The sequence below is a fragment of the Tachysurus fulvidraco genome, chromosome 6 (assembly GCF_022655615.1).
Source record: "Tachysurus fulvidraco isolate hzauxx_2018 chromosome 6, HZAU_PFXX_2.0, whole genome shotgun sequence".
Classification (NCBI taxonomy): Eukaryota; Metazoa; Chordata; class Actinopteri; order Siluriformes; family Bagridae; genus Tachysurus; species Tachysurus fulvidraco.
In genome coordinates this window covers 30701834-30728225 of record NC_062523.1, presented here as the reverse complement: position 1 = coordinate 30728225, position 26392 = coordinate 30701834, and the positions used below count along the sequence as shown (strand labels likewise).

Below are 26392 nucleotides of genomic sequence, written 5' to 3'. Positions count from 1 at the left end.
CTCCGAGACCCCAACCAGTCTGGCTTTAAAGCAGCTCACTCTACAGAGACAGCCCTTTTGGATGTCTCTGAGAAGCTACATGCTGCTAGGGTTAGGGTTAGGGTTAGCTTTAACTGATGAGCAGTCATCCATGATGAAATTTCTGCCAGACATGCTGAGATCCGGTCAGAAGTTGTGGCATCTGAGGGTGGGAAAGAGAAGATAAGTTGTGTATCATCAGCATAGCAGTGGTAAGAGAACCCATGTGATAAAATAACTTCACCAAGCGAGTGAGCATACAGAAGAGAAAAGAAGAGAAGAGAGGACCAAGTACTGAGCCCTGTGGGACGCCAGATGTCACTCCCCTCCATGTTACCTGATATGAGCGTCCTTCCAGGTAGGAAGCAAACCATTCCCAAGCTGATCCGCAAATCCCAAGACTCTTGAGGATGGATAAGAGAGCCTTGTGGTTGACCATATCAAATTCTGCTGAAAGGTCAAGGAGGATAAGGATGGATGACAATTTGGCTGATCTAGCAGCATGTAGCTTCTCAGAGACATCCAAAAGGGCTGTCTCTGTAGAGTGGTCCAGGACATTGCCTCCTTTGTGTGTGGGGATGTAGCTGTTGAGTGTGAGGGTGTATGAGTCAAGAAGAGACAGGAGGGAAGAAGAATGTAGCTTGTCAGAGGGGAGGTTGAAGTCACCAAGCACCGTCGGGGGGATTTCTTCGAGGAAGTCTCCTAGGGGACCAGAAGGGTGGTAGACAACAATGATAACAAGGTTGATTGGAGAGGTAACTGAAATGGCATGGAATTCAAAAGCAGAGATGGTTAAATGGGAGAAGAGGAGAGGTGTAAAGCACCATTTCTTTGACCACAATAAACCTGTACTGCCACCTCTGCCTGTTTCTCGTGGTGAGTGAGAGAAAGCATAGGCAGTGGATAAAGCAGCTGGTGTAGCAGTGTTCTGTGGGGATATCCAGGTCTCTGTTAGCGCAAGGAAATCAAAGGAGTAATGGGAAGTTAAAGCAGAGATAAAATCAGCTTTCTTTATAGCAGACTGAAAATTCCAGAGCCCACCTACCACCACTGTTTGAGACTTACACAACAGAGGAGGGTAGATGAGGTTACTGGGATTGTGACCTCTGCTCTGTGGATGAGAGCATCTGTGAGAGTAGGGCTTCATCAATCAATCAATCAAATTTTATTTATAGAGCACCTTACAACAGCCAAAAGGAGCACAAGGTGCTTTCCAGTAAAACAACAATAAAAACAAAATAAATAGAATCAATAAGAACACAATGAAACATAAAACAGCAGCAGAAGAAGGCTTGAGTACAGATATGGGTTTAAGGCACATATTTGTAGTCAAACAAGAGTGAGAATTAAGGTATGGTAGAATATATCAAAACAGTACTAGACACTAATGTTAGAGAGAGAACGAACCTTCAATTTAAATAGGTAAGCCCTGCCCCCAATTCACACCTTAAGGGAGACTGAAACTACTCCTGATTAATCAGCTGAGAGAACAACAAAGACCAACACTATAAAATAAAAAATGGTATAGAATATAACACAATTCAAATCACACTACTCTAGAACAAAGTGAGTTAAGCAGATAGTATACAAAAGACAGGAATCTACTTTACCAGAAGACAATATAATCAAATGTAGAGAGTTAAAGCACACGTTTACAAAGTACTAAATAATCTGGCCCCTGAGTATTTGACCAGTCTACTCTCCCATCATTCCCCGTTAAGAAACTTAAGATCAATGCTTACTTGTTGTACCGCAATCTTGCCTTAAAAAAACGAGGTGATCGGGCCTTTGCAGTTGTGGGACCCAAATTATGGAATAGCCTACCTTAATATATCAGGCTATCCGCTTCTATTGCCACATTCAATTCATCCTTGAAAACATTTCTTTTCCTTAGCTTTTAACATTCCCTGATTTTTATTGTTGTCATCCAAGCATGTTGTTCACTTTTGAGGGAACTCGACGCTGCGTCAGGGCTGACGCTATGGGAATGCTTCTGTGAGGAAGTTGTGTCTGAAGCTCTGTGTGCACACGCCAATTTATTGGCTCAGGAAGGACATGTGACGAAGTGATAAGGCGCCAGTAGGTCCATATAAGGGCATCTACATCACATTGCTTCAGCTTCTTTGTCTTCAGGAAGCGCTCTGTGTATGTGTGTCGATTGTTTGTCCTGTCCGTCTAGTGCAGAGAGACAAAATATGTTGCAATCCAAGCATTTTAACAGATGCATGCCTCCAAGCCCTCGCTTTATCACAGGGGGCGACACTCACTCACTTTACTTGGTTTGTTTGGGAGAGGAGCATGCCCAGTCGGCTCTCCAGGGAGCTGGCTGCGTGCATTGTGAGGGATACCCTCTGCGTACTCTCCGAACTCGCTTGGCTGTATTTTCAGCTTCGGCTGCACCTCATGGTTCGGGTCCTGCGTCCACCGTGTCGGCTTCGATAATGGTTGAGTTAGCAGAAGTGGAGCAAGAGACGGGTATTTCCCTTTCTCTTTCGCTCTCTCCTGACGTCGTTTGCTCGGTTTCAGGAGCTCGCGCTGCGATTTCTCCCGACCTGGAAGAGAGCATGCTGCTTTCCATGTCGGGCTCTGAGGAGCTCAATGTGGGTGGGGAGGGGCTTCCTCCCTCTGAACAGCCGACACAATTAATGGCGTTCGAGGAGCTCCTCGAGGTGGTTATTCGCTGTGTCTATGTTAAAATTAGATTAGCCTGAAGAGGAACTTGGTGTTGTCCGTTCTGAGCTAGATGACCGCTTTCTGACTTCAGTCCACCTTCACTCAGACAGCTGCCATTTTTCCCAGACCTCCACACCATGGTGTCAAGGTCTTGTAGAAATCCATTTTCAGTGCTTATTTTTTTCCCTGCCATGTCTGGCTATTTGGCCATTATAGGGCTTGAAAGCCATGGGTATGGGGCGATACCTGGGATTAAAGAGACACATGTGGGCTATCTCTCACCTACATTGCCTTCATGAAGGAAGCCTGCGATTCCATCCAAGCTTTGTAGAACTACTTCAGCCTTTGTGGGTAAGGCCATATGTCTGCACTGGTTGCCAAGGAGAGGCACCTGTGCCTCAATTTGACTGATATTAAAGATAAGGATAAGTCCTTTCTCCTGGATGGCCCAGCTTCACCTCAGGGCTTGTTCGTCGACAGGCACCAGGAGGTGAAATGCCAGTTGGCGGAATTTAGAGAGTTTCTCCTTCACTGCGGTGAGCAGCCTGAGCCATCTTCCAGTGTCTCCCAACCCCTTTTAGTTCACTCAGGGCAGTGAAAAGGGTTTGTGTGGCTACCTGTGCCCCCCCCCGTCTAAGACTAGGGAGGTAGGTCAGCGTACCCGGACCAAGACCTGTCAGGAAAGAGAGGACCTCAGGTCCGCCATCTCGGCCAGGCGGGGTACAAATGAGTCCTGATGCCCGAGGGCTGGGGTTCCTAGGAGTGCCCTATTCAGGAATGCGCCCCCTACTGCTTGCCCTGCCACCTCCGGTGTTTTGGGGGCAGTAAGGTCTGTGCCTGCTCCTTTTCCTTGCATGAATCTCCCTTGGTTAGCACCTGCCAGTGTGCTGTTTCAGGTCACCCGAGAGGTCTGCGCGAGCTTGACACCACTCTCAGCCAACAAGGCAGCGTGGAAACTTCTGCTAGGGGCATCTCAGTGGGTCTTGGATACTGTAGGAAAAGGCTACAGGATCCAGTTCTCCTCCTGTCCTCCTCGCTTCCAGGGTGTGTTGCCCAAGATTGTTGTCAGGCACCAGGCAGTGTTTCTCCAAGAGGAACTTCTCTCGCTTCTGAGGAAAGGGGCCATAGAGCATGTTCCTCTCCCAAAGCTGGTCTACGGCTTTTGCAGCCGATATTTCATTGTCCCCAATAAAGATGGGGGCTGTGGTTCCATTCGCTGAGAGCATTTTTCATTCCAGGCCATGTAAATAAAAAATCAGATTTCCTGTTGAGGCAGGTGCTGAGGCTAGGGGAGCGGCGTCTTCCACTCACACGTGGTGAAGAATATTTGTCAGATTTTTTTTTGAGACAATCCTTCTCTCATCCGGCCCATTTGGGCCTGGATGCCTTGGTACGGACGTGGCCGAGGCTCCATCTGTACGCCTACCTCCCGGTAGCTCTGCTCATGCACATCCTTGCCAGAGTGTGCCATGACTGAGTCAAACTTCTCCTAGTTGCCCCTTGTCAGCCTTCTCGAGTTTGGTTCACAGACCTAGTCTCTCTCCTGAACGGCACTCCATGGGAGGTTCCCGTCATGAAGGATCTTTCTCAGGCACAGGGGGCAATACTACACCCCGTCCCAAGATGTGGAAGCTTTGGGTCTGGCCCCTGATGACGACCAGTTCCTAGAAGCAAGCCTCTTATTTGAGGTGACAGAGACTCTACTGAATGCTAGGGATCTCTCCATTAGGAAGCTGTTTGCTCTGAAATGGAGGCTTTTTTGCCTCTGGTGAGATGAACACTGGTCGTTACAGTGCTGGAGTTCCTGCAGTCTTGCTTTTCTTGGTGCCTGTAACCATTTAGTTTAAAGTTGTATGTGGCCGCCATCACTGCGAACCATGAGCCTGTTTTTGGGGCCTCCTTGGGTAGGCACCCTCTGGTCTCTCACTTTCTGTGTGGTGTCAGATGGCTGAGGCTTTCCTGTAGACCGCACCTTCCTTCCTGGGACCTCTTTGTGGTCCTGGAGGGGCTGCTGGAAGCCCCCTTAGAGTCCATAGAGTCAGCCTCTGAGAAGTTTCTCTGAGAAGTTGGATCTGCTCCTAGCCATAGTCTCTCTCAAAAGTGTGGGTGATTTGCAGGCTTTGTCGATCGCCCCTGCCTGCCTAGAATTTTGCCATGGCATGTCCAAGGCTATTCTGCACCCCTGAGCAGGATATGTCCCTAAGGTAAAAATCCCTGGACCTCACACCTACCAGCACCCCTACAGCTCCATTATTCTCCTGCTTTTGTTGCGCAAACGCCCCCATCATCTGTGCCTGATATTTCATATATCAATATTTGCCTGAAATTGACCAAGATTGTTCCAAATTATGAACTGTCCTCCCGGGTCAATTTGACCCGGCCACATTTAGTGGGGCAATAGGTCACACTTTTGCCCTTTTCAGTGCAATTAACATACATACAGACACAAATGCACACATAAAATCTAACACATGCACATAAAAACACACACACACACACACACACACACACACACACACACACACACACACACACCACAGACACACACACAGGGATTAAAAGTAAAACTTTTAAGGGGAAGCCACCATTCCTATTCCTTCACCTGTTGCTGACCTGCTCACTGAGATCATCACTCTTTATACTAAGAATATAGAGAATCATAGTATAATCAATGTATAATGTTTAACTTTCTTATGTTTTCCCTTCTCTCACCTTTTCCCTACTTCAAGTTCTCCTTTACATTATTTTAGAGAAAAATTTCCACAAAATAAGTTAGGGTTGAATGTGGCAGTGGTAGATTCTCAAGATCTTGACATGCTTTTAAATGTGCATTGGAAAAAACATGACAGTCATGTGGCTCTCCTTCTAATGGGGTCACCATTCTGTCTGCTGGATTTACCGTACGATACCTCTTGATTGTTAATTCAGTTAATTCAGTTCAGTAAATACCATTTTGAGTCTTCTGGGATGTTTGACAGGAGAGTGTGCGGGTCAGGCACTATGGGCGTCTCCGCTTGTACCACCCTATGGACCACCCGTAAGTCATGCACAAGCCTCCATTTGTCAGAGTTGGGCTTTTTGACAGGAAATATGGGGGTGTTGCAAGAGCTGTTAGTTGTAATTAGGATGCCTGCTTCAAGTTACCCTTGAATTGTGGGTCTGATCCCTTCTCTTGCCTGCACTGACAATGGGTATTGTCTTTGGTAAGGTAAACTAACATTGGGTTTAACCTGAATCTGTCTGATGTTTTGTCCACAAGGTGTCAGGCACACTCTCTAGCAATGATTCATCTTCATTTGTTCCGTTCTCTGTCATGACTGTTAGTGTATGCGATGACAACTGCATGTGCCTTTCTATCCATGTGTGTGTAGCTACCACGCTACCACTGCCTTTTGTGAGATTCATATGTATTTGTTGTCTGGACAAGATGTATATATGGATTATGCGTCGGCTTTCACTCTCTGACCTGTGCTGCTTCCCTAATCATTGGTCCTAAATCTTTTGATTCATATCCTTCTGCTACCATGAGAGAGATGTGTGGGGCTTATTTTTTCCTATAATGGCCAAAGTTGTCTGGTCTGGACAGCGGTGCTACGCCTCCCCACATTGTATCTTAAGTATATTAACCTAGTGAAGCAGAGTTAATGTATTCAATAATAGAGAAGTAAAACCAGTTTTGTACGTCACTCTGGATTAGGGCGTCTGCCAAGCGCTGCAAATGTCAATAAAAAAAATCATGCTATTATTCAAGTTATAAAAATACGACAGATACTTTCACTTTTGTTCTCTCAGTAATGCTTCACTCCCCTCTGTTCTTTATAACAGCAAAAGATAAAGAACAATCAGCAGTCGAGAGGAAGACGAGCTGAGCTGCACACTTAGAACAGCTGACAGAGAAACACACACAGACCATAAATCTCACTCAGAGCTTCACACAAGGTAAGTTTGATTTTAAAGTTAGAGTTTAAAGTAAGTTTTGAATTTAAAGTTTCATTTAAAAGGATCATGTGTAATACAGAAAACACTTACTTTACTTACTTTATACTTTATTGTCCCCAAAGGGGAAATTCTTTTCCACAACACTGCACTTGTTTGACACTCACAACATAAACAGTCATAATACATATATGTCAAGAAACATTCAAAATAACACTCAGTGATGTCTGCTGTTAACGTGCTTAATGACTGAGGGAATCAGGCTTCTTCCAAAGCAGGCACCCTGCACCTCAGAGTATTGTACCTGTGCCCTGAGGGCAGTGGGGCTAGATACTCATTTAGTGGATGTGTGGAATCCCGCTCTATTGAAATGGCAAAGTGTCCGATAGCTGTGTTATTGAGTTCTATAAGGTTAGGTGTTGGAAGACCTAAAACTTTTGCACCAATATTGAACACCTTTGTGAGTTTGACCATACTTTTTAACAGAAAGCATCCCGAAAAAACAAGTTGAACAATACAGTAAAATTGACTGAATAATGCTTTGATAAAGTAGCAATAATAATAATCGAGGAGCAACATTAAGTCCATAACATTAAGCTATAGAAAACACACTCACTTCTTTACCTCATATGCAAACAAAACACACACGAACCCACCTCTACTAATGATCTTAAACCATAATAAACAAGAACCAGTTGATTGTATTGTTGCTGTAAATTTCAAGATGATTATATTCTTGTTCATAAGTGTCTTTTATTACAGATACAACCTAGTTTTGTGATATACATTTACTTACTTTTTCTTTCTGATTATTTGCTGCGTCACTGTTTTCATTCTGCACAGGGCTCCAATATCTAATGCCAAAAAATGTTTAAGAATCTAGGGTTACACTGGGGATTAACTCCAGCCAAACTGGTATGTAAACAAAAACTGAAGCATTTCATTTAACACGGTCTAATGTTAATTTAGGGCCTGAAATATATATATATATATATATATAATTAATAATATAATAATATAAAATATATAATTTGTAATATTTTATAACAGGTGTTCTTCTTGCATGAGCTTTCTTTCCCATTCAGACAAGACCACATGTATAACACTGGATAACAAACTCAGCAAAGAGAGAGAGGTGTCATTTTAACTCCCAGAATCGATTACATAGAAAAGATTTAAAAAAGAAAAAAAAAATCATTTGTATTGTGGTTTCTGTGTTTGTGTTCTACTAGTGTACTATTAAAACCCAAGCGTTACAGGTACAGTATGTGACAAATAAGATGTAACATATTTAACAAATGCATTTGCAGCCTTTTATTATACAGATTGATTTACAATTTTATATAATAACATGTTGTTCCACTCATAACCATCGAGGGAAATATAAGAACAATGTTAATGATGATGGTTACTGTGGTTACTGTGCAGGGAATTCATGCAGATTCAATATGTACATGATCATGTTACTGTCTTTAGTGCCTAATTTCTACATAATTACAATAAGTAAGTGTTTTAAAAAATGTTTTAAAAAAACTTTGAACCGTGTTTTAGGCTCATGGAATCTGAAGTATCTTAACCTAGTGAAGCAGAGTTGATGTATTCAATAACAGAGAATTGAAAGCAGCTTGTACGTCACTCTGGATAAGGGCGTCTGCCGAAAATAAACATGCTATTATTCAAGTTATACAAAAAAGGTGACTGATACCTTTCAAGTTAATCTTCTCATAAATGCTCCACTTCACCTTTGCACTTTATAACAGCAAAAAATAAAGAAAAATCATCAGTCGAGAGGAAGACGAGCTGAGCTGCACACTTAGAACCGCAGACAGAGAAACACACACAGACCTTAAATCTCACTCAGAGCTTCACACAAGGCAAGTGTTCATAAGTGTCTTTACAGGTACAACCTAGTACTGTGGGACACATTTACTAATTTTTGATTTGCTGTGTGACTGTTTTCATTCTCCACAGGGCTGCAGTATCTAATACCAATATGTTTAAGAATATAGGGTTATACCTGGGATTAACTTCAATTAAACCTGGTATGTAAACACAAACTGAAACATTTCATTCAACACGGTCTAATGTTAATTTAGGGTCTGAAATATATCAGAAATTTACTACAGTGAATCTGGAACTGGTGCATTCTTGCAGAATAACTTTCATTCATTCATTCATTTTCTACCGCTTATCCGAACTTCTCGGGTCACGGGGAGCCTGTGCCTATCTCAGGCGTCATCGGGCATTGAGGCAGGATACACCCTAAACGGAGTGCCAACCCATCACAGGGCACACACACTCTCATTCACTCACACACTCACACACTACGGACAATTTTCCAGAGAAGCCAATAAACCTACCATGCATTTCTTTGGACCTGGGGAGGAAACCGGAGTACCCGGAGAAAACCCGCAAACTCCACACAAACAAGGCGGAGGCGGGAATTGAACCCCAAACCCTGGAGGTGTGAGGCGAACGTGCTAACCACTAAGCCACCGTGCCCCCGCAGAATAACTTGTTAATTATAATTCTGAATGTGTTAAAATTAAATAATTATTCAGTAATTTAAACAGAGATATTGGGAGTTTGGGCTCTGTACATGACGATGGCCTAATCTAACACACGTTAGCTGGTTCAGATGAACTAATGAATGTTTAAATCTAATTTTAAGCATTTTGAAAATATGTGAAAGGAAAAATTCTAAAAGATTCTGTAAGCATACTAAGGAGTGTACGGTTGGCTCGACATGCTCATGACCTGAAATAGAAACATATATCTATATACATTTTATGATATTTGAATTTAATTACATTTTTCTTATCCGTTTAACAGAATTTGTCACAGTTCTGGCTGATAAACAAGTTGAACATGGACAGAAGATTAATCTTTCCTGTAAGGCAAACACAGAAGATGTAACAGTCTCATGGGAAAAGCAAGGCCAAAAATTGTGTTGTGTTGAGGACAAGCATGATGTGAGAAAAAATGGTACACATTGTGTCTTGGAAATTTCAAACGCTGTGGAGGGTGATGAAGGAAAATACACCGTAACCCTGAGCAACAGTTCAGGTTCCACCTCATGCTCTGCACTTGTGAGAATCAGTAAGTAACAGAAGTCATTATTACATGAAATGATATCAGTTAACTAGAGTAATGCTAATAATTATTCCTAAGAACTATTCTAATATATTCTACTATTCTATATAACTATATATAAAATAACTTTTCCTAAACAGACAAATACATAATAAAGACTATATAATGGGTGGTGGAAATCATACTAATATTTCATCGCTAATAAATAAAGGAGGGCATAATTTCCTTTTACAATGCACCTCCTAAGAATGGGAATATACTGTTAGTATAGTTATATACATACTAATATTAATTCATAGCATGTTAATATTGTGTTGTTTTTACAGTTACAAAAGAATGGAGGAAAGTGGAATGGAAGTAAGTTCACAAACATGTTTTGGTTATATGCAAAGTACAATTATCTATAAAGATCTTAGACGATGGCACATACGCAGTGGATTGTACAAATATATAAAAGTTAAATATGAAATATTATAATAATTTAATTAGTAAATATAAATATGTTTTCTTCAGACAAGAGAGAATGTTAAAGTCTCTCAAGACATTTCAAATTTGTAATGAAGTTCAAGAGCTCCGATTCCTTGTCTGTGGACCAGTTGGAGCAGGAAAGTCCAGCACCATAAACACCATCAGATCCATTTTTGAAGGCCGTCAGTTTATCAACTGTCTGGCTGCTACAGGATCAACAGAGACTCATACTCTACACGTGGGTCTATATTATGTAGTCCTATGTGTGTGACCTCCTTTCACTTTGTATGCATGAGACAGTTATCTAGTTAAACTTTAACCTGGTTTTCTGTAACTTTACAGTATGAACGATTTGAATTTGCAAATGAAGAAGGATCATTTCCTTTTGCCTTCAATGATATAATGGGTGCGGAAAAAGACTCTGGAATCCTCAATGAAGATATCGTCAGTGCTTTAAAAGGTTGCATTAAGGAGGGTTACACGGTGTGTAACACTTACAATCTGTTGAATTCACATTACAGTAGTTTGCCCTAATCAAATCATGCGTCTTTATTGATCCCTTTTTTCTTCAGTTCAACCCTCAAACTCCACTGTCTGAAAGCAGCCCTTACTACAATAAAAACCCCACCCTGAGTGATCAGATGCACTGCCTGGTGTTCGTCATGCCAGCTGACACAATTTCAACCCAAGACAAAAAGTTTAACCAAAAAATGAAGAGTGTCATGAAAGCAGCAAGCAGCATGGGTGAGTCATTCGTGATATTTAAAATATATCTAAATGTATTAATGTATTAATATCTAAATGCATTTAATCAATTCATTCCTTTCCTCTTCATTTGTGTAACAATAAAAATAAAACAGCACTATTAAAATCTTGACTGCTCTGATGCTCTGACTCACATGATTCTCATTTCTACATTGAGACCAAAACCTCGCTCTCCATAATAGCATAACTGGATCATATTACATGTACAAAACATATGAATTAAGATTGTCTGCAGTTTAGAATACCTAGAAACATTTGGAACTGGAAAAAATTCATTTGGGTTGGTAGAAATTTTAGTACAGAAACATAAATCCAATAAACTAATCATTAATCAGACCGGAAAAATCCAGCACACTTCTAAGGTTTTACACTGAAATGACTAAATTGTTATGTGTTTGTTTTTTGATTATGTTACAGGAATTCCTCAAGTGGTTTTCATGACAAGAGTAGACTACGCATGTCCAATACCCAAGGAGAACCTGCAAAACGTCTACAAAAGCAAGAAGATCAAAGACAATGTGAGTAATCTATCACATCGAAAACTGCATTTTCCTAATTCCAAACTGTGACATCATATGTAAATTTGTGTGTGTGTGTGTGTTTGTGTGTGTGTGTGTGTGATTGTGTGTGTCCAGATGGAGAAATGCAGTTATGAACTGGGTGTGACTGTGAACCGTATCTTTCCTGTCTTAAACTATCACAATCAGAGCCACATGAATGAAGATATAAGCTGCCTGATGCTCGATGCCTTAACAAAGATTATCTACTGGGCTAATGACTATGTGCTCAAAAAGAGTTCACAACAACAATCAAGGTGGGAATAAAGAAAGTTCACATGATAAGTGACAAACAATTTTAAAGCTTCTCTAATGAGTTACTCAGATTTTCATATTAATCCAATAATTAATGCAAATATTTTAATGCTTAAATTTAATTATGCTTTTTAAGTATATAAAAGAGTTTGGAAAAGGATTTTTATTTGATTATAGAATTGATTTGGAATTGTGCATCAGTATCACAGCCTGAATAAAGAGTGTAATGCTAACATGGAGCTTTTCAGACATTTTAGACTTTTTTAGTCTTTTTAATTTAGCTCAGCTTCTGTAATGTAATAGGATTTATGTGGATGTATTTTAATATATTGAATGTTACATTTATCTGCTATTTTATTTAAAAAATGCTGATGTATTATTATTAATGTGTGAATAAAACTATACAATGCATACTATACAAAGTTTGATCAAATTTTTACCAATAAAATGTAAATATTATGAAACTTTATAAGCCATTTCCAAATAATTAGCTTAAACGATACAAAGGATACAACAAACATTTCCTGCTACAGTAAATATACACTTACAGTAAATAAAATTAAATACCGGTAATGGCCACCAGAGAATGTTAGTAAAATTAAATGGTTTCTAACAAACTGCAACAATAATTTCAATGAACTGACAGATTTTAAAAAGGTCTTTGATTTATTTGATTGTCACAAATGTGTGGATTGAATATGAAAACAGAAAAAAAAAATCTTTCAACATTAATCATCAAACAAATTCAAGAAAACTCAGAGTCAATAAACACAAACCCAGAGTTCTATTAGTTATATTAATCAGATTTCATTAGTTATATTATGAGGTGTATTATTTGTTATTACTAAGGGATCATTTCACCAACCTCTAGATCAAGTCACAGTAGTTGTTGAGTTTTAACTCTCAAAGCAGACTTTACAGAGTGTCTTGTTTTTCTCTGGTCAGCACTGTAGGAGAAAACTCACTTCCAACCTACATTGACCCAGGCTGGCTCCTGCAATCTGACTATAAAATTAAATAACAATTCTAAGTTGAAATTTAAAGAAGAAATAATCAGCCAAACTCACAAAGCCTGGATTCAATTGAGGTACTGTAGGTTTATTAACAGTCGTATAGACAGCAATCAACCAGCTGGTACCAGGGATACAAGTTTGTCCAGTAGACGTTACTTGCACCGACATACTGCTGGTTACAGTAACCCTACATACAGATCTGATATGCCCCCATTTTAGTCTTTATTCTCATCTTTGAGCTTCTTCTTTAACACAACTCACATTTTTCCATGGGTATGTATAAACTTCTTGAACTTTGTAAGCTTGGTGCTCATCAACACTTTTCCTTATATGATTTAATTTTGTTCTTCCATTGTTCTGTTTCTTAGAATATTTTTAGTGCAGTAGCCATCAGTTTACTCATTAACTAAGTAGCCAGAGTCTGTTCATGCTTACTAAGGCGCTATGAACCTATGTGTTGTTATCCAGCTTCAATCTCTACATGGGTGGAGCAACTTTTAAGGGGAAGCCACCATTCCTATTCCTTCACCTGTTGCTGACCTGCTCACTGAGATCATCACTCTTTATACTAAGGATATGGAGAATCATATTCGACTTATTGACACATTTGCTTTTCACCTCCATGAGCTTAATGGCCTGTGCACTATATAATGTTTAACTTTCTTATGTTTTCCCTTCTCTCACCTTTTCCTTACTTCACATTCTCCTTTACATTATTTTAGAGAAAAATTTCCCACATAAATCCCCCCTTTTGTGGCTGCAAAAGCGGTGGGTGGAAAAGTGAAGCATACCTCACTTCATGCTATTACAATTACCATATATACCGCATGCGTGCATCATTCATTTAAAGTCTTAGTCCAGAGGTGAGCGAAAAAAACCCTCTCATACTTGCCAATCGATAGGGGAAAGATTCTCACCTTGCCAGCATTTGTGCTTGACAGTGTATTCATCACCTGGACTCTATATACAAATATCTACACCCTGACATGTTACATTCATTATATGTTTCATCTGTGTTCATTTATCACTTATTGTGCAGGGTTTTTTCGTTAACCTTTTTCGTGGCTTTGCAGCACGTAGAGGGGCTTGGTGGGGAACAGGGGAGAGGTTACTAGCACTTCACCCTGATCCCTAGTCTGCATCCCTGCCCTTATGCATGGTATAGCTTCCAAGAGATATTCTACCTTTACAGGTAGATTAGCCCACAGTCTATTGTTCCCTGCACAAGTTGTGATGATCTGCAGGTTCTTCCACATCGGTGTGTTTAACGAGAACCATGTCATCCACATCTGAATTGCCCCCTTTTTTAAGGGTCCATACACCTGTTTCTCCCTTGCAGCTACCCATTTTCATTCCATGGTAATGTAGTCTACCTGTCGGGGAATTGGGTTCTCCCAGTGTGTCAGTCTCCACTTTCCAAATTCATCCACCAGGATGTCCTTCTCCGTTTGTACTAAGTTCGTCATTTTCTCATCACAATTTTCCTGCTATTTATGGGAAACAAAAGACAGAAAAACACCACATAACACCATTCTTGTTTCTAGATTAAAAGTACTTTTATACAATGTTTACTTTATGATCCCTAACTTTTCTACATTTTTCTTCTTTTAATTTGTATATATGTGTTTTTGTTATCTTTTTTTTATTATTTGTTTTATTTGTTTTATTATTTTTCTATTTTTTTATTTTTTATATTATTTTGTTTTATTATTATTTTTATCATTTTTTTCTTAATCATTTTTATCCTTATATATTTTATTTGTATAAATTTTTATTAGCATATACCATATTTACATTTTATTTACAGAAATCTTATATTCTCTGTGTAGCGATTTTGGCTCGCGAAGCAAGGTAAATATTTATAAGTAACTATAACATGTTATAGTGGCTTCTAAGTATTTTAACCTAAGTTGAAATTAACGGTACTGGAATTAAGGTTACGCTTATTTGGTCTGTTCGTCCGGCGAACAGGCCGCGTACCTTTATTAATTCTATGAAGGCGGTATCTTCCCGGCCAAGAAAGATTCGCTTTCCTTTTACTGTATACCGTAATTTAAATTAAGTTAACTCAATAGAGCATGTAGTTCAGACCCGATGTTGCAGGTACCTTAATTTGTGAGCGAGACTCAGAGACAAATCACCTGTGGCTCAAAATTATGACATTTAATGAATGAGACAAACACAACATAAAACTATCTACACAAACAAACAAAAGAAATAGGGAAAACGAAAATGAAAAATAAAATAAAACAAAAGAAATTAAAATTGGGGAAAGGGACGAAGAGACTGGAAAGAAGAAACTAGAGAAAGGAAGGAAAGGAAATGGCAAGCTTAGACTTAAAAATTAATCACACCCTAACTGGGAAATCGTCACAGAAACTTAAATTAGTGGTGTTTCTGACAATTTAAAGGTCGCGAACTCCACCCATCTTTGGGAAGATGACCAATACTTTGGTCAGGATTTTGAAGGGAAAAACTCCCTTTGTTTCAGGTGTCTGTGGGCGTGGTTTAGCTATCAAACTTTTAGATGACTTTAAAGTTTGATCCAGGGTGTATTAAGATGGTACGGCGCCTTTCGTGCTCAAATAAAATACACCAGTGCTTGAAAAATGAGTAACCGATAATTTTGTGGTCATTTGGATACTAAACATGAAGGGTAATGATGGTATGAAGGCAGCGGTACATTACATACATAGATCATTAATCAAGGCAAAGATAAAGGCAAAGAAACAAAAATGAAACATAAACAAGATGCACTTTCATTAGGGAAGTAAAAAGAAAACGATAGCTTCGTATACATTCTGACATCAGACCTTAAAGGGGCATATGGCATTAGAACAGGTATACATTAACATGCCATGATCAGTAAGATATGATGATAGAGTATAACGGATTTTTAAATACAATGTTGTTTTCTGACACATGAATAAAATATACCCTTGTCAGGAAATTAAGGAGCAAATAATTTCAAGTCAGGCAAGCCTTAAAAGAAGAAACACATTACAAAAAGGGTTATAAGAATGAGAACCTTAGAGTACCTTATCTTGGGTTTTATTAGTAAAAGGAATGTCTCATTGTGTTGTGTGTGTGTGTGTGTGTGTGTGTGTGTGTGTGTGTGTGTGTGTGTGTGTGTGTGTGTGTGTGTGTGTGTGAGAGTTCTGTTTGCAGGCCCCAATGAGTCGCATGGGGTTATCTGGTCTTTGTGGAGACTCCAGGTGTGGGTGTGTGATGCTGTGGAGTGTAGCCCTCAATAAAATCGTAAAACGGAGTGGTCATCGGTTAATTGAGGAGTAGATGTTGAAATTTAGGGTGCCTGGGACATGAAATCTAAAATGAACGGTGCCAGATGCTATATCTGGGCAAACCTGTGCCTTTCTATGGATGGCATATTCCCTGAAGGTTTTCATTTCCATGTTTCTGATTCATTCTTTTCTACAATTTGTAAATTCTGTCCAAACAGAGATTGCATGGCATTGGTAATCATTTTACGAACCAAAGGTATCACACAGCAGGTAATTAGCATTAATATTAACAAGTATGTTGCCATCACCGTCCCCATTCTTGTTAGATTGGCCCTCCAACTTCCTGAGAACAACCAGTAAAACCAACTTTCTCTGGTTTGTAGGTGTTCCGTGCATGCTCATCGCACAGGTCTTCCAATCCTTTGAGGGCAACAGTGAGGTTGCCTCCTTCCCCTGCATGCATTCCGATTAGGCTACACACTCCATCATAAGGTGCTATCATTGTGTCGATAGCCAAACTGTTTAGCAATACCATTACAGATACTGCATGTAGTTGTTGTTTGATTCCCTGAAAGGCTAGGATAGTAGCTTTTACAAATCGCTGCTGATTATACCATATGAAATTAATCCATTCCGCATTTTTCTTTGATTGCAACCATGGAAAAAACACTACAAGCTTGTCCACAGTTACTTGTCCCTGAGCTCTTTAATCATCGGAGAACCCCCTACAGGAACCCCCACCCAGTCGACATATACAGATTTGTCCTCAGCATAGCTGAATCTTTTCCATCTTCCTGGCTGGAGATTCTCTGTTTGTCCTATTGGAAGAACCCTCATGGAAATAATCAGAATTACTGGGGCACAAATTCCTCCCCATTGCTCTGGGAGATTCTGTCGTAGTGACTTCCCTTGTCGGCAATACCAGAATACATCTGCTATTGGCAGCGTTCCTTTCTTTACCGTTTCTTTACCTGAAATTTTTATCATGCTTCCATTTAACTCCAAGGCTGTTACTTGTAACTCTTGGTCAGCTTCCCACACTTCTTCACAATTTTCCTAGCATTTTGTGTCAATATCCCCTCTAGCAATGGGGAAATTGAAGGTCATGTGCTATTTTTATGTTTCCAGGTTGCCTGGGAACTGCTGGTCTTGCACTAGCGTGGCTATAGTTTCACAACTTTCTTCATAGAGGTGTTTGTCGGCATATTTTATCAGCTTTCCCCCAGGCTTACTTACTGGTCTTTTCACAGATTTCTACCAACGGGTCGAATAAATGATTCAGACAGAAAGGGACGCATCCATGGTATGAGCATGTTGACAAATGTTTGCAGCTATGCATATGACAAGTTTCTAGATTTCCTGGAATTGGGACCACCAATTCTCTGCCTGGTTCCTCTTGTTGGTTTGTAATTTCGCCTTGCTGTCTTTTGTGCCTTCAGCATTCATCTTCCATATTTGAGTACAGTCCATCTGGACCTTTGTCCGTTTTATTTTCCTCAGTCACCTTTATGTGACAATAAAGGTGACTTGACTTGACTTGAGTGATCCTGCTGCTATTATGAGTATGGCGGCTATTGCTATCGTTATCAATTTTGCAGATGTCTGGTTTATTCTTCTAGTGTCTCTTGGGGCCATGTTTCAGTTGTTCTCTGGTTCCCGTCTGTTGCTATTTTCCTGCAGTTGAGTTCTTGGTCTTTGCGCAGATTTTAGCCAATTTTGCTTTTTGCAATTTTGTGTTAGCCCTTTTCACCATTCCTTGTGACTGCAGGTGATATACACATCCAAACCTGTGTTTTATTCGCAAGGCCTGTGTTACTTTGTTGGCAACTTTGTTCAAGAAATGCATACCATCATCTGAACTGATCTTATCAGGAATTCCAAATCAGGGTTGTTCTCTGCAAAGAAATTTTACTACCATTTCGGCATCTGCATGTGCTGTTGGGTGGGCTTCCACCCATCTACTTAACCTATTCACTACCACCAAAACGTACCTTTTCCTTTCTTTTCTTTCAATCATGTCAATGAAATCAATCACTAGACACATCAAAATGGACTATCTGGCTGTGGGTTGTGTCCTATTGAAGCTGCGAAGTTTTTTCTGATATTACACATGGCACATATTTTACAGCTAGTTATTGCATTGTTGGGCCTAAGAATGGTGACCATCATGTTCTTTTAAGCCTTTTTACTACCTCCCCCCTTGTGCAATGGTCTAATCCATGCGCTGTATTGATTAGGGTAGTCAATAGTGATATGAGTATAGTGTCCATGTGGCCCTCGCCACAGGCCAGAATGACTATGCCTTCAAGCTCCAATTTCTTTCCAACATGTAGTCTAATGGACTGAGGCTGCATTCTGAGATTCAGCTAAAGATACTAGGTTAGTCTCTGGTGGAGGAGTGTCCTGTGGGAGTGTAATTGGCAGGATATCTATCCACTGTGAAGCCGCCATTTTAGCAGCTTCGTCAGCTGCCACATTATCTCTGGATACAAATGTGCTGTCCATTTTGTTTGCTGCACACTTCACAATAGCTAATTTTGCTGCTAGTGTAATGGCATGTAGTAGTTCTGAAATGGCCTGACCATGTGTGATCGGCGAGCCATCTGCTCTATGAAACCCTTCCCGGGCCCAGATTGGGCCATGTAAGTGACACACCCTGTAGGCATATGTGGAGTCAATGTAAGTTGTGCATGTTTGTCCACTGGCCAGTGTACATGCAGCCGTCAATGCCAATTGGGCCAAACAGGTTTGACTCACAGGTAGGGCTTGGACAGTATGGAAGGATGAGAGGTCGTGGCTGGAGGCCACGATTGCATAGCCTGCTACGTTCCCTTCCATTCCCCTAAAACATGAGCCGTTGACAAAATAAGTTAGGGTTTAATATGGCAGTGATAGATTCTCAAGATCTTGACATGCTTTCAAATGTGCATTGTTAAAACAACATGACAGTCATGTGGCTCTCCTTCTAATGGGGTCACCATTCTGTCTGCTGGATTTACTGTACGACACCTCTGGATTGTTAATTCAGGTGCTGAAAGAACTGCATCATACCCTGTTTTACGTGCTTGGGTAATTACAAATGCAGGACTTGTCAAGAAAGCATGCAAGGCATGGGTCATGTACAGGGTTGTTGGGAGGTCCATGCTAATCAAAGACGCTTTTTGATAAGCAAAAGCAGCCGCTGCTAATGCTCTGTAACAAGGAGGCATTGCCTTCTCTATGTTATCGAGGGATGTACCGTTGGCGATCGACTGCCTACCCTGACCCTGTTGTTGAGGTAGAACAGCAGTTGCAAAACCCTGTTTTTCTGAGACATATAGGTGAAATGTTTGCTGTAGTCTGGCCCAGCCAATGCTAGTGCAGAACAAAGATCACCCTTTAGCAACTCAAATGCTGCAGGGGCCTCTGTGGTCCAAGCAAGGGATGCTTTTTCTTTTTTCTGATCTGCTGCATGTATCAGTGCGTGCAGAGGAGCTGTTTTTAACGCAAAGTCACAGATCCACTGTCTTCTATAGAAAAAGAAAGAATGTTTTACTGTTTGAGGTTTTGGGGCAGTGCATAATGATTCCACATGGGCTGGGTTGGGAGACCTATTTGTTCCTTGTAATACCCTGCCAAGGTATTCAACTTTCTCTTAACAAAAGTGCAGTTTCTCTTGGCTAACTTTATGGCCATTTTCGGCAAGAATATTGAGTACTGCCATTGAGTCCTTCCTGCACTGCTCTCTGGTTGGGCTGCATATTAATAGGTCATCAACAAACTGAACCAGGACACTAGAGATGTCAATCGAGGCTGAATTTTCTGCCAAAACTTGGTTGAATAGTGACTGGCTTTCGCAGTTCCCTTGTGGGAGCCTTGTGTACATATACTGTTGACCTTCGTATGTAAATGCAAACAGATGTCTCGAATTTAGATGTAATGGCACACTGAAAAAGGCTGAACATAAATCCATTACTGTGTACTATTTTGAGTTTTCTGGGATATTTGTCATTAGTGTGTGCGGGTCAGGCACTATGGGCGTCTCTGCTTGTACAACCCTATCAACCGCCCGTAAGTCATGCACAAGCCTCCATCTGTCAGAGTTGGTCTTTTTGACAGGAAATATGGGGGTGATCCCTTCTCTTGCCTGCACTGACAATGGGTATTGTCTTTGGTAAGGTACACTAAAATTGGGTTTAACCTGAATCTGTCTGATGATTTGTCCACAAGGTGTCAGGCACACTCTCTAGCAATGATTCATCTTCATTTGTTCCGTTCTCTGTCATGACTGTTAGTGTATGCGATGACAACTGTATGTGCCTTTCTATCCGTGTGTGTAGCTACCACGCTATCTACTGCCTTTTGTGAGATTCATATGTATTTGTTGTCTGGACGAGATGTATATATGGATTATGCGTCGACTTTCACTCTCCTGTGCTGCTTCCCTAATCATTGGTCCTAAATCTTTTGATTCAAATCCTTCTGCTACCATGAGCGAGATGTATGGGGCTTATTTTTTCCTATACTGGCCAAAGTTGTCTGGTCTGGACGGCGGCGCTATGCCTCCCCATGTTGTATCTTAAGTTTATTAACCTAGTGAAGCAGAGTTAATGTATTCAATAATAGAGAAGTAAAACCAGTTTTGTACGTCACTCTGGATTAGGGCGTCTGCCAAGCGCCCTTATCCAATGTCAATAAAAAATAATCATGCTATTATTCAAGTTATAAAAATACAACAGCTACTTTCACTTTTGTTCTCTCAGTAATGCTTCACTCCCCTCTGTACTTTATAACAGCAAAAGATTAAGAACAATCAGCAGTCGAGAGGAAGACGAGCTGAGCTGCACACTTAGAACAGCAGACAGAGAAACACACACAGACCTTAAATCTCACTCAGAGCGTCACACAAGGTAAGTTATATTCATTTAAAAGGATCATGTGTAATATAGAAAACACTTACTTTACTTACTTTATTGTCCCCAAAGGGGAAATTCTTTTCCACAACACTGCACTTGTTTGACACTCACAACATAAACAGTCATAATACACATATGTCAAGAAACATTCAAAATAACACTCAGGGTTGTCTGCTGTTAACGTACTTAATGACTGAGGGAATCAGGCTTCTTCCAAAGCAGGCACCCTGCACCTCAGAGCATTGTACCTGCGCCCTGAGGGCAGTGGGGCTAGATAATCATTTAGTGGATCTGTGGAATCTATTGAAATGGCAAAGTGTCCGATAGCTGTGTTATTGAGTTCTATAAGGTTAGGTGTTGGAAGACCTATAACTTTTGCAGCAATATTGAACAACTTTGTGAGTTTGACCAAATTTTTAACAGAAAGTATCCAGAAAAAACAAGTTGAACAATACAGTAAAATTGACTGAATAATGCTTTGATAAAGCAACATTAAGTCAATAACATTAAGTTATAGAAAACACACTCACTTCTTTACCTCATATGCAAACAAAACACACATGAACACACACACACACACACCTCTACTTATGATCTTAAACCATAATAAACAAGACCCAGTTGATTGTATTGTTGCTGTTAATTTCAAGATCATTATTATTCATTTCATTCATGCATTTTATTACAGATACAACCTGCACATTCTCTACAGGGCTACAGTATCGAATATCAAGAATGGCAAAGTTTATCATGGGATTATTTATAGCCAAACCTGGTATGTAAACACAAACTGAAACATTTTATTCAACACGGTCTAATGTTAATTTAGGGTCTGAAATATATCAGAAATTTACCACAGTGACTCTGGAACTGGTGCATTCTTGCAGAATAACTTGTTAATTATAATTCTGAATGTGTTATAATTAAATAATTATTCAGTAATTTAAACAGAGATATTGGGAGTTTGGGCTCTGTACATGACGATGGCCTAATCTAATACACGTTAGCTGGTTCAGATGAACTAATGAATGTTTAAATCTAATTTTAAAAATAAATGAAAGGAAAAGTTCTAAAAGAATACTTTAAGCATCCTGAGGAGTGTACGGTTGGGTCAACATGCTCATGACCTGAAATACAAACATATATCTATATACATTTTATAATATTTGAATTTAATTACATTTTTCTTATCTGTTTAACAGAATTTGTCACAGTTCTGGCTGATCAACAAATTGAACGTGGACAGGATTTTATTTTTTCCTGTGAGGCAAACACAACATATGTAACAGTCTCATGGGAAAAACATGGCCAAAAATTGCGTTGTGTTGAGGGCAAGCACAGAATGAGCATAGAGGGTACAAAATTTCAGTTGAAAATATCAAACGCTGTGGAGGGTGATGAAGGAAACTACACCGTAACCCTGAGCAACAGTTTAGGTTCCACCTCATGCTCTGCACTTGTGAGAATCAGTAAGTAACAGAAGTCATTATTACATGAAATGATATCAGTTAACTAGAGTAATGCTAATAATAACTATTCCTAATCAGACAAATACATAACAATGACTATATAATGGGTGGTGAAAATCGTACAGGTTTAAAAAATTTCAGTGCTAATAAATAAAGAAGGGTGTAATTAATTGTGCTTGCAATGCAACATTCTTATTATCCTGCATACTTATTATTAATGGTGCTTGCAAAGCAACATTTTTACTATTGTGCGGAACAAAACTTCGGGCACTTAACTTGTCCTAGACCCATGAATGACATGTGAAATTGACCGGCTCATTGAGGAGACGTGTGCTATTACTTTTCTAAGTGATCCGAGTACCGGTACTTCCGGTACAGGGGTCTCAAAATGGCCTTTTTTCCCATAAACTCCCATTATAAACTTTGGAGGTTTATAACTCGGCAAGTTTTCGAACTCTCTACACCAAACTCAGCCAGTTCCTTTAGGGTGATACTCTGAAGAAAGGTTTAAATTGGTGTACTGACCGGCCTTCCGGTTGTGCCGCAGCCCCGCCCCCAAAATATGCAAAATCAAAAAACTTTTTACAACATGGACATGTGACATATCAAAACACAGCACAATGAGGAAAACATCCTCAAGAGTATTCAGATGATGTCACATGCTTGTCTCTTGCCACGTGCAAGCACAATTCCCATTTTCTTCAGGAAATGTGCGTTCTGGTTATAATTCTTCCGGCTTCCGGACAAAATTTTGGCACGTAACTTGTCTTAGCTTTTGTCCTAGACCCAAGAATGAGGTGTCAAATCGACCGGCTCATTGAGGAGAGGTGTGCTAGAGATATGGGAATGGGAAATTCCTAAAATCCCTTTAATCTCGTACACACGCAGCATGCTCAGGCACGGCTTCTCTTCTGTGTTCTCCTAGTGACTGTAGATGTAAAGGAGACTCTCAATACATGTAACTATCAACTCCACACTATCAACCCAATGATTCCAAAAGTATTGGCACCCCACCAGGTATTCTGGTGACAGCAGTCGACACCACATAATGTCACGTGTAGCCCCGCCCCCAAAATAAGCAGAATCAAGAAGTTAGCACAATTTGGACATGTCATATATCAAAATACTCAGCACGATGAGGGGAACTTGCCACATGCAGGCACCATTCACATTCTAGTTTATTTTTACAATGCACCTCCTAAGAATGGGAATATACTGTTAGTGATGTTATATACATACTAATATTACTATTAATCCATAGCATGTTAATAATGTATTGTTTTAACAGTTATAAAAGAATGGAGGACAGTGGAATGGAAGTAAGTTCACAAACATGTTTTGGTTATATGCAAAGTACCATTATCCATAAAGATCTTAGATGATGGCACATGCGCAGTGGATTGTACAAATATATAAAAGTTAAATATGAAATATTATAACAATTTAATTAGTAAATATAAATATGCTGGAATCAAATTTTTCTTCAGACAAGAGAGAATGTTAAAGTCTCTCAAGACATTTCAAATTTGTAATGAAGTTCAAGAGCTCCGATTCCTCGTCTGTGGACCAATTGGAACAGGAAAGTCCAGCACCATAAACACCATCAGATCCATTTTTGAAGGCCGTCAGTTTATCGACTGTCTGGCTGCTTCAGGAACAACAACGAGTCATACTCTATCCGTGAGTCTACTGTATATTACACAGTCCTATGTGTGTCACTTTATTTCACTTTGTATGCATGAGACAGTTATCAAGTTAAACTTTCATATAATTTTCTGTAACATTACAGTATAAACGATTCCAAATCGCAAATGAAGAAGGATCATTTCCTTTTGCCTTCAATGACATAATGGGTGCGGAAAAAGACTCTGGAATCCTCAATGAAGATATCATCAGTGCTTTAAAAGGTCACATTAAAGAGGGTTTCATGGTGTGTAATACTTACACTCTTGAATTCACATTGTAGTAATTTGCCTTAATCACATCATACATAAATACAAATGTCACTAGAAAATACTACAAGTATAAACAGTCTTTATTGAACTCTCTTTTCTCCAGTTCAACTCTGAAATTCCACTGTCTGAAAGCAACCTTTACTACAACAAAAACCCCACCCTGAGTGATCAGATGCACTGCCTGGTGTTCGTCATGCCAGCTGACAAAATTTCAACCCAAGACGAAAAGTTTATGCAAAAAATGAAGAGTGTCATGAAAGCAGCAAGCAGCATGGGTGAGTCAGTCATGATATTTAAAATATATTTAAATTTATTAAATATATATTTTTAATTAATTACATTTAATCAATTAATTCCTTTCCTCTCCCTAATAGCATAACTGGATCATATTATATGTATGAAACATATGAATTAAGATTGTCTGCAGTTTAGAATACCTAGAAATATTTGGAACTGGAATAAATTTATTTGGGTTGGCTAACATTTTAACAAAGAAATATGAAATCCAATAAACTAATCATTAATCAGACTGCCAAAATCCAGCACACTTCTAAGGTTTTACACTGAAATGACTGAATTGTTATGTGTGTGTTTCCTGATTATGCTACAGAAATTCCTCAAGTGGTTTTCATGACAAGAGTAGACCTTGCATGTCCAATAACCAAGGAGAACCTGCAAAATGTCTACAAAAGCAAGAAGATCAAAGAGAATGTAAGTCATTTTTACATATTGAAAACTGTAGAGTTTTCTAACTACAAATTTTGACATCATATGTATATTTGTGTTTGTGTTTTGGCTCAGACTAGTTAAAAAGGTGTGTGTGTGTGTGTGTGTTTAGATGCAGAAATGCAGTAATGAACTGGGTGTGCCTGTGAACCGTATCTTTCCTGTCTTGAACTATCATGAGCAGATCGTTATGAATGAAGATATAAACTGCCTGATGCTCGATGCCTTAACAAAGATTATCTTCTGGGCTAATGACTATGTGCTCAAAAAGAGTTCACACCAACAAACAACCTGTAAATAGAGAAAGTTCACATGAAAAGTGACAAACAATTTTAAAGGTTATCTAATGAGTTATTAATGAGAATTTATATTAATCCAATTATTAATGCAAATATATTAATGCTTACATTTCATTTTGTTTTTTGAATTTGTAAAAGAGTTTGGTAAAGGATTTTTACTTGATTATAGAATTGATTTGGAATTGTGCATCAGTATCACAGCCTGAATAAAGAGTGTAATGCTTACATGGAGGTATATCTAATTCAGACATTTTAGATATAGCTCAGTTTTATAGATCTTTTATATTTAGCTCAGTTTCTGTAATGTAATAGGATTTGTGTGGATATATTTTCATATATTGAATGTTATGTTAAGCATTTATCTGCTTTTTTATTTTAAAAATTCTGATTTATTATTTTTAATGTGTGTATAAAACTCTACAATGCATACCCATGTATGTTTGATCACATTTTTACCAATAAAATGTAAATATTACATAATGAAACTTTATAAGCCATTACAAAATGATTAGCTGAAACAATACAAAGGATGCAACAAACATTTCCTGCTACAGTAAATATACACTTACAGTGAATGAAATGAAATCCCGGTGATGGCCACCAGAGAATGTTAGTAAAATTAAATGGTTTCTAACAAACTGCAACAATAAATCAATTGAACTGACACATTTTAAAAAGTTCTTTGATTGACGAACTCTCTGAGAAAAATGCGTGGATTGACTGAAAATAGAAAAAAAATTCTTTTGACATTAATCAAATTCAAGAAAACTCAGAGTCACAAAACCCTAACCCAGAGTTCTATCATTTCATTAGTTATATTATGAGGTGTATCATTAGTTATTACTAAGGGATCATTAAAGGTTTCACCGACCTCTAGATCAAGTCACGGTACTTGACTTTTAACTCTTGAAGCAGACTTTACAGAGTGTCTTGCTTTTCTCTGGTCAGCAGTGTAGGAGAAAACTCACTTCGAACCTACATTGGCCCAGGCTGGCTCCTGCAATCTGACTATAAAATTAAACAACAAG

General features: G+C 39.3%; 2 protein-coding genes across 4 annotated transcripts in view; both read left to right on the top strand.

Annotated features, from left to right (window-relative positions):
• LOC125141467 (interferon-induced protein 44-like) overlaps positions 1 to 12179 on the top strand; it is a 19179-nt gene extending 7000 nt beyond the window's left edge. The window contains exons 1-10 of one of the 2 annotated variants that reach the window (XM_047815090.1): positions 8079 to 8130; positions 8445 to 8501; positions 8599 to 8669; positions 9460 to 9726; positions 10047 to 10077; positions 10234 to 10426; positions 10531 to 10671; positions 10761 to 10932; positions 11371 to 11471; positions 11589 to 12179. In XM_047815090.1, the coding sequence (XP_047671046.1) occupies positions 8621 to 8669; positions 9460 to 9726; positions 10047 to 10077; positions 10234 to 10426; positions 10531 to 10671; positions 10761 to 10932; positions 11371 to 11471; positions 11589 to 11777 (1143 nt within the window). In that variant the 5' untranslated portion in view covers positions 8079 to 8130; positions 8445 to 8501; positions 8599 to 8620 and the 3' untranslated portion in view covers positions 11778 to 12179. Of the gene's footprint in view, positions 1 to 8078; positions 8131 to 8444; positions 8502 to 8598; positions 8670 to 9459; positions 9727 to 10046; positions 10078 to 10233; positions 10427 to 10530; positions 10672 to 10760; positions 10933 to 11370; positions 11472 to 11588 lie in introns of those variants that run through there. The other variant, XM_047815088.1, reaches the window with a different exon arrangement.
• On the top strand, positions 5945 to 26392 carry LOC113646250 (interferon-induced protein 44-like). Of its 2 annotated transcripts, none has more exons than XM_027152407.2 (9): positions 5945 to 6630; positions 21604 to 21690; positions 22118 to 22384; positions 23673 to 23703; positions 23872 to 24064; positions 24174 to 24314; positions 24443 to 24614; positions 24950 to 25050; positions 25178 to 26392. In XM_027152407.2, the coding sequence occupies exons 2-9, from the start codon at positions 21651 to 21653 to the stop codon at positions 25364 to 25366; spliced, it is 1134 nt and encodes a 377-aa protein (XP_027008208.2). In that variant the 5' UTR covers positions 5945 to 6630; positions 21604 to 21650; the 3' UTR covers positions 25367 to 26392. The 2 variants fall into 2 exon arrangements, with proteins under 2 accessions (XP_027008208.2, XP_027008207.2); XM_027152406.2 differs by lacking the exon at positions 5945 to 6630 and adding an exon at positions 20785 to 20909 and having other exon boundaries at positions 25178 to 26390.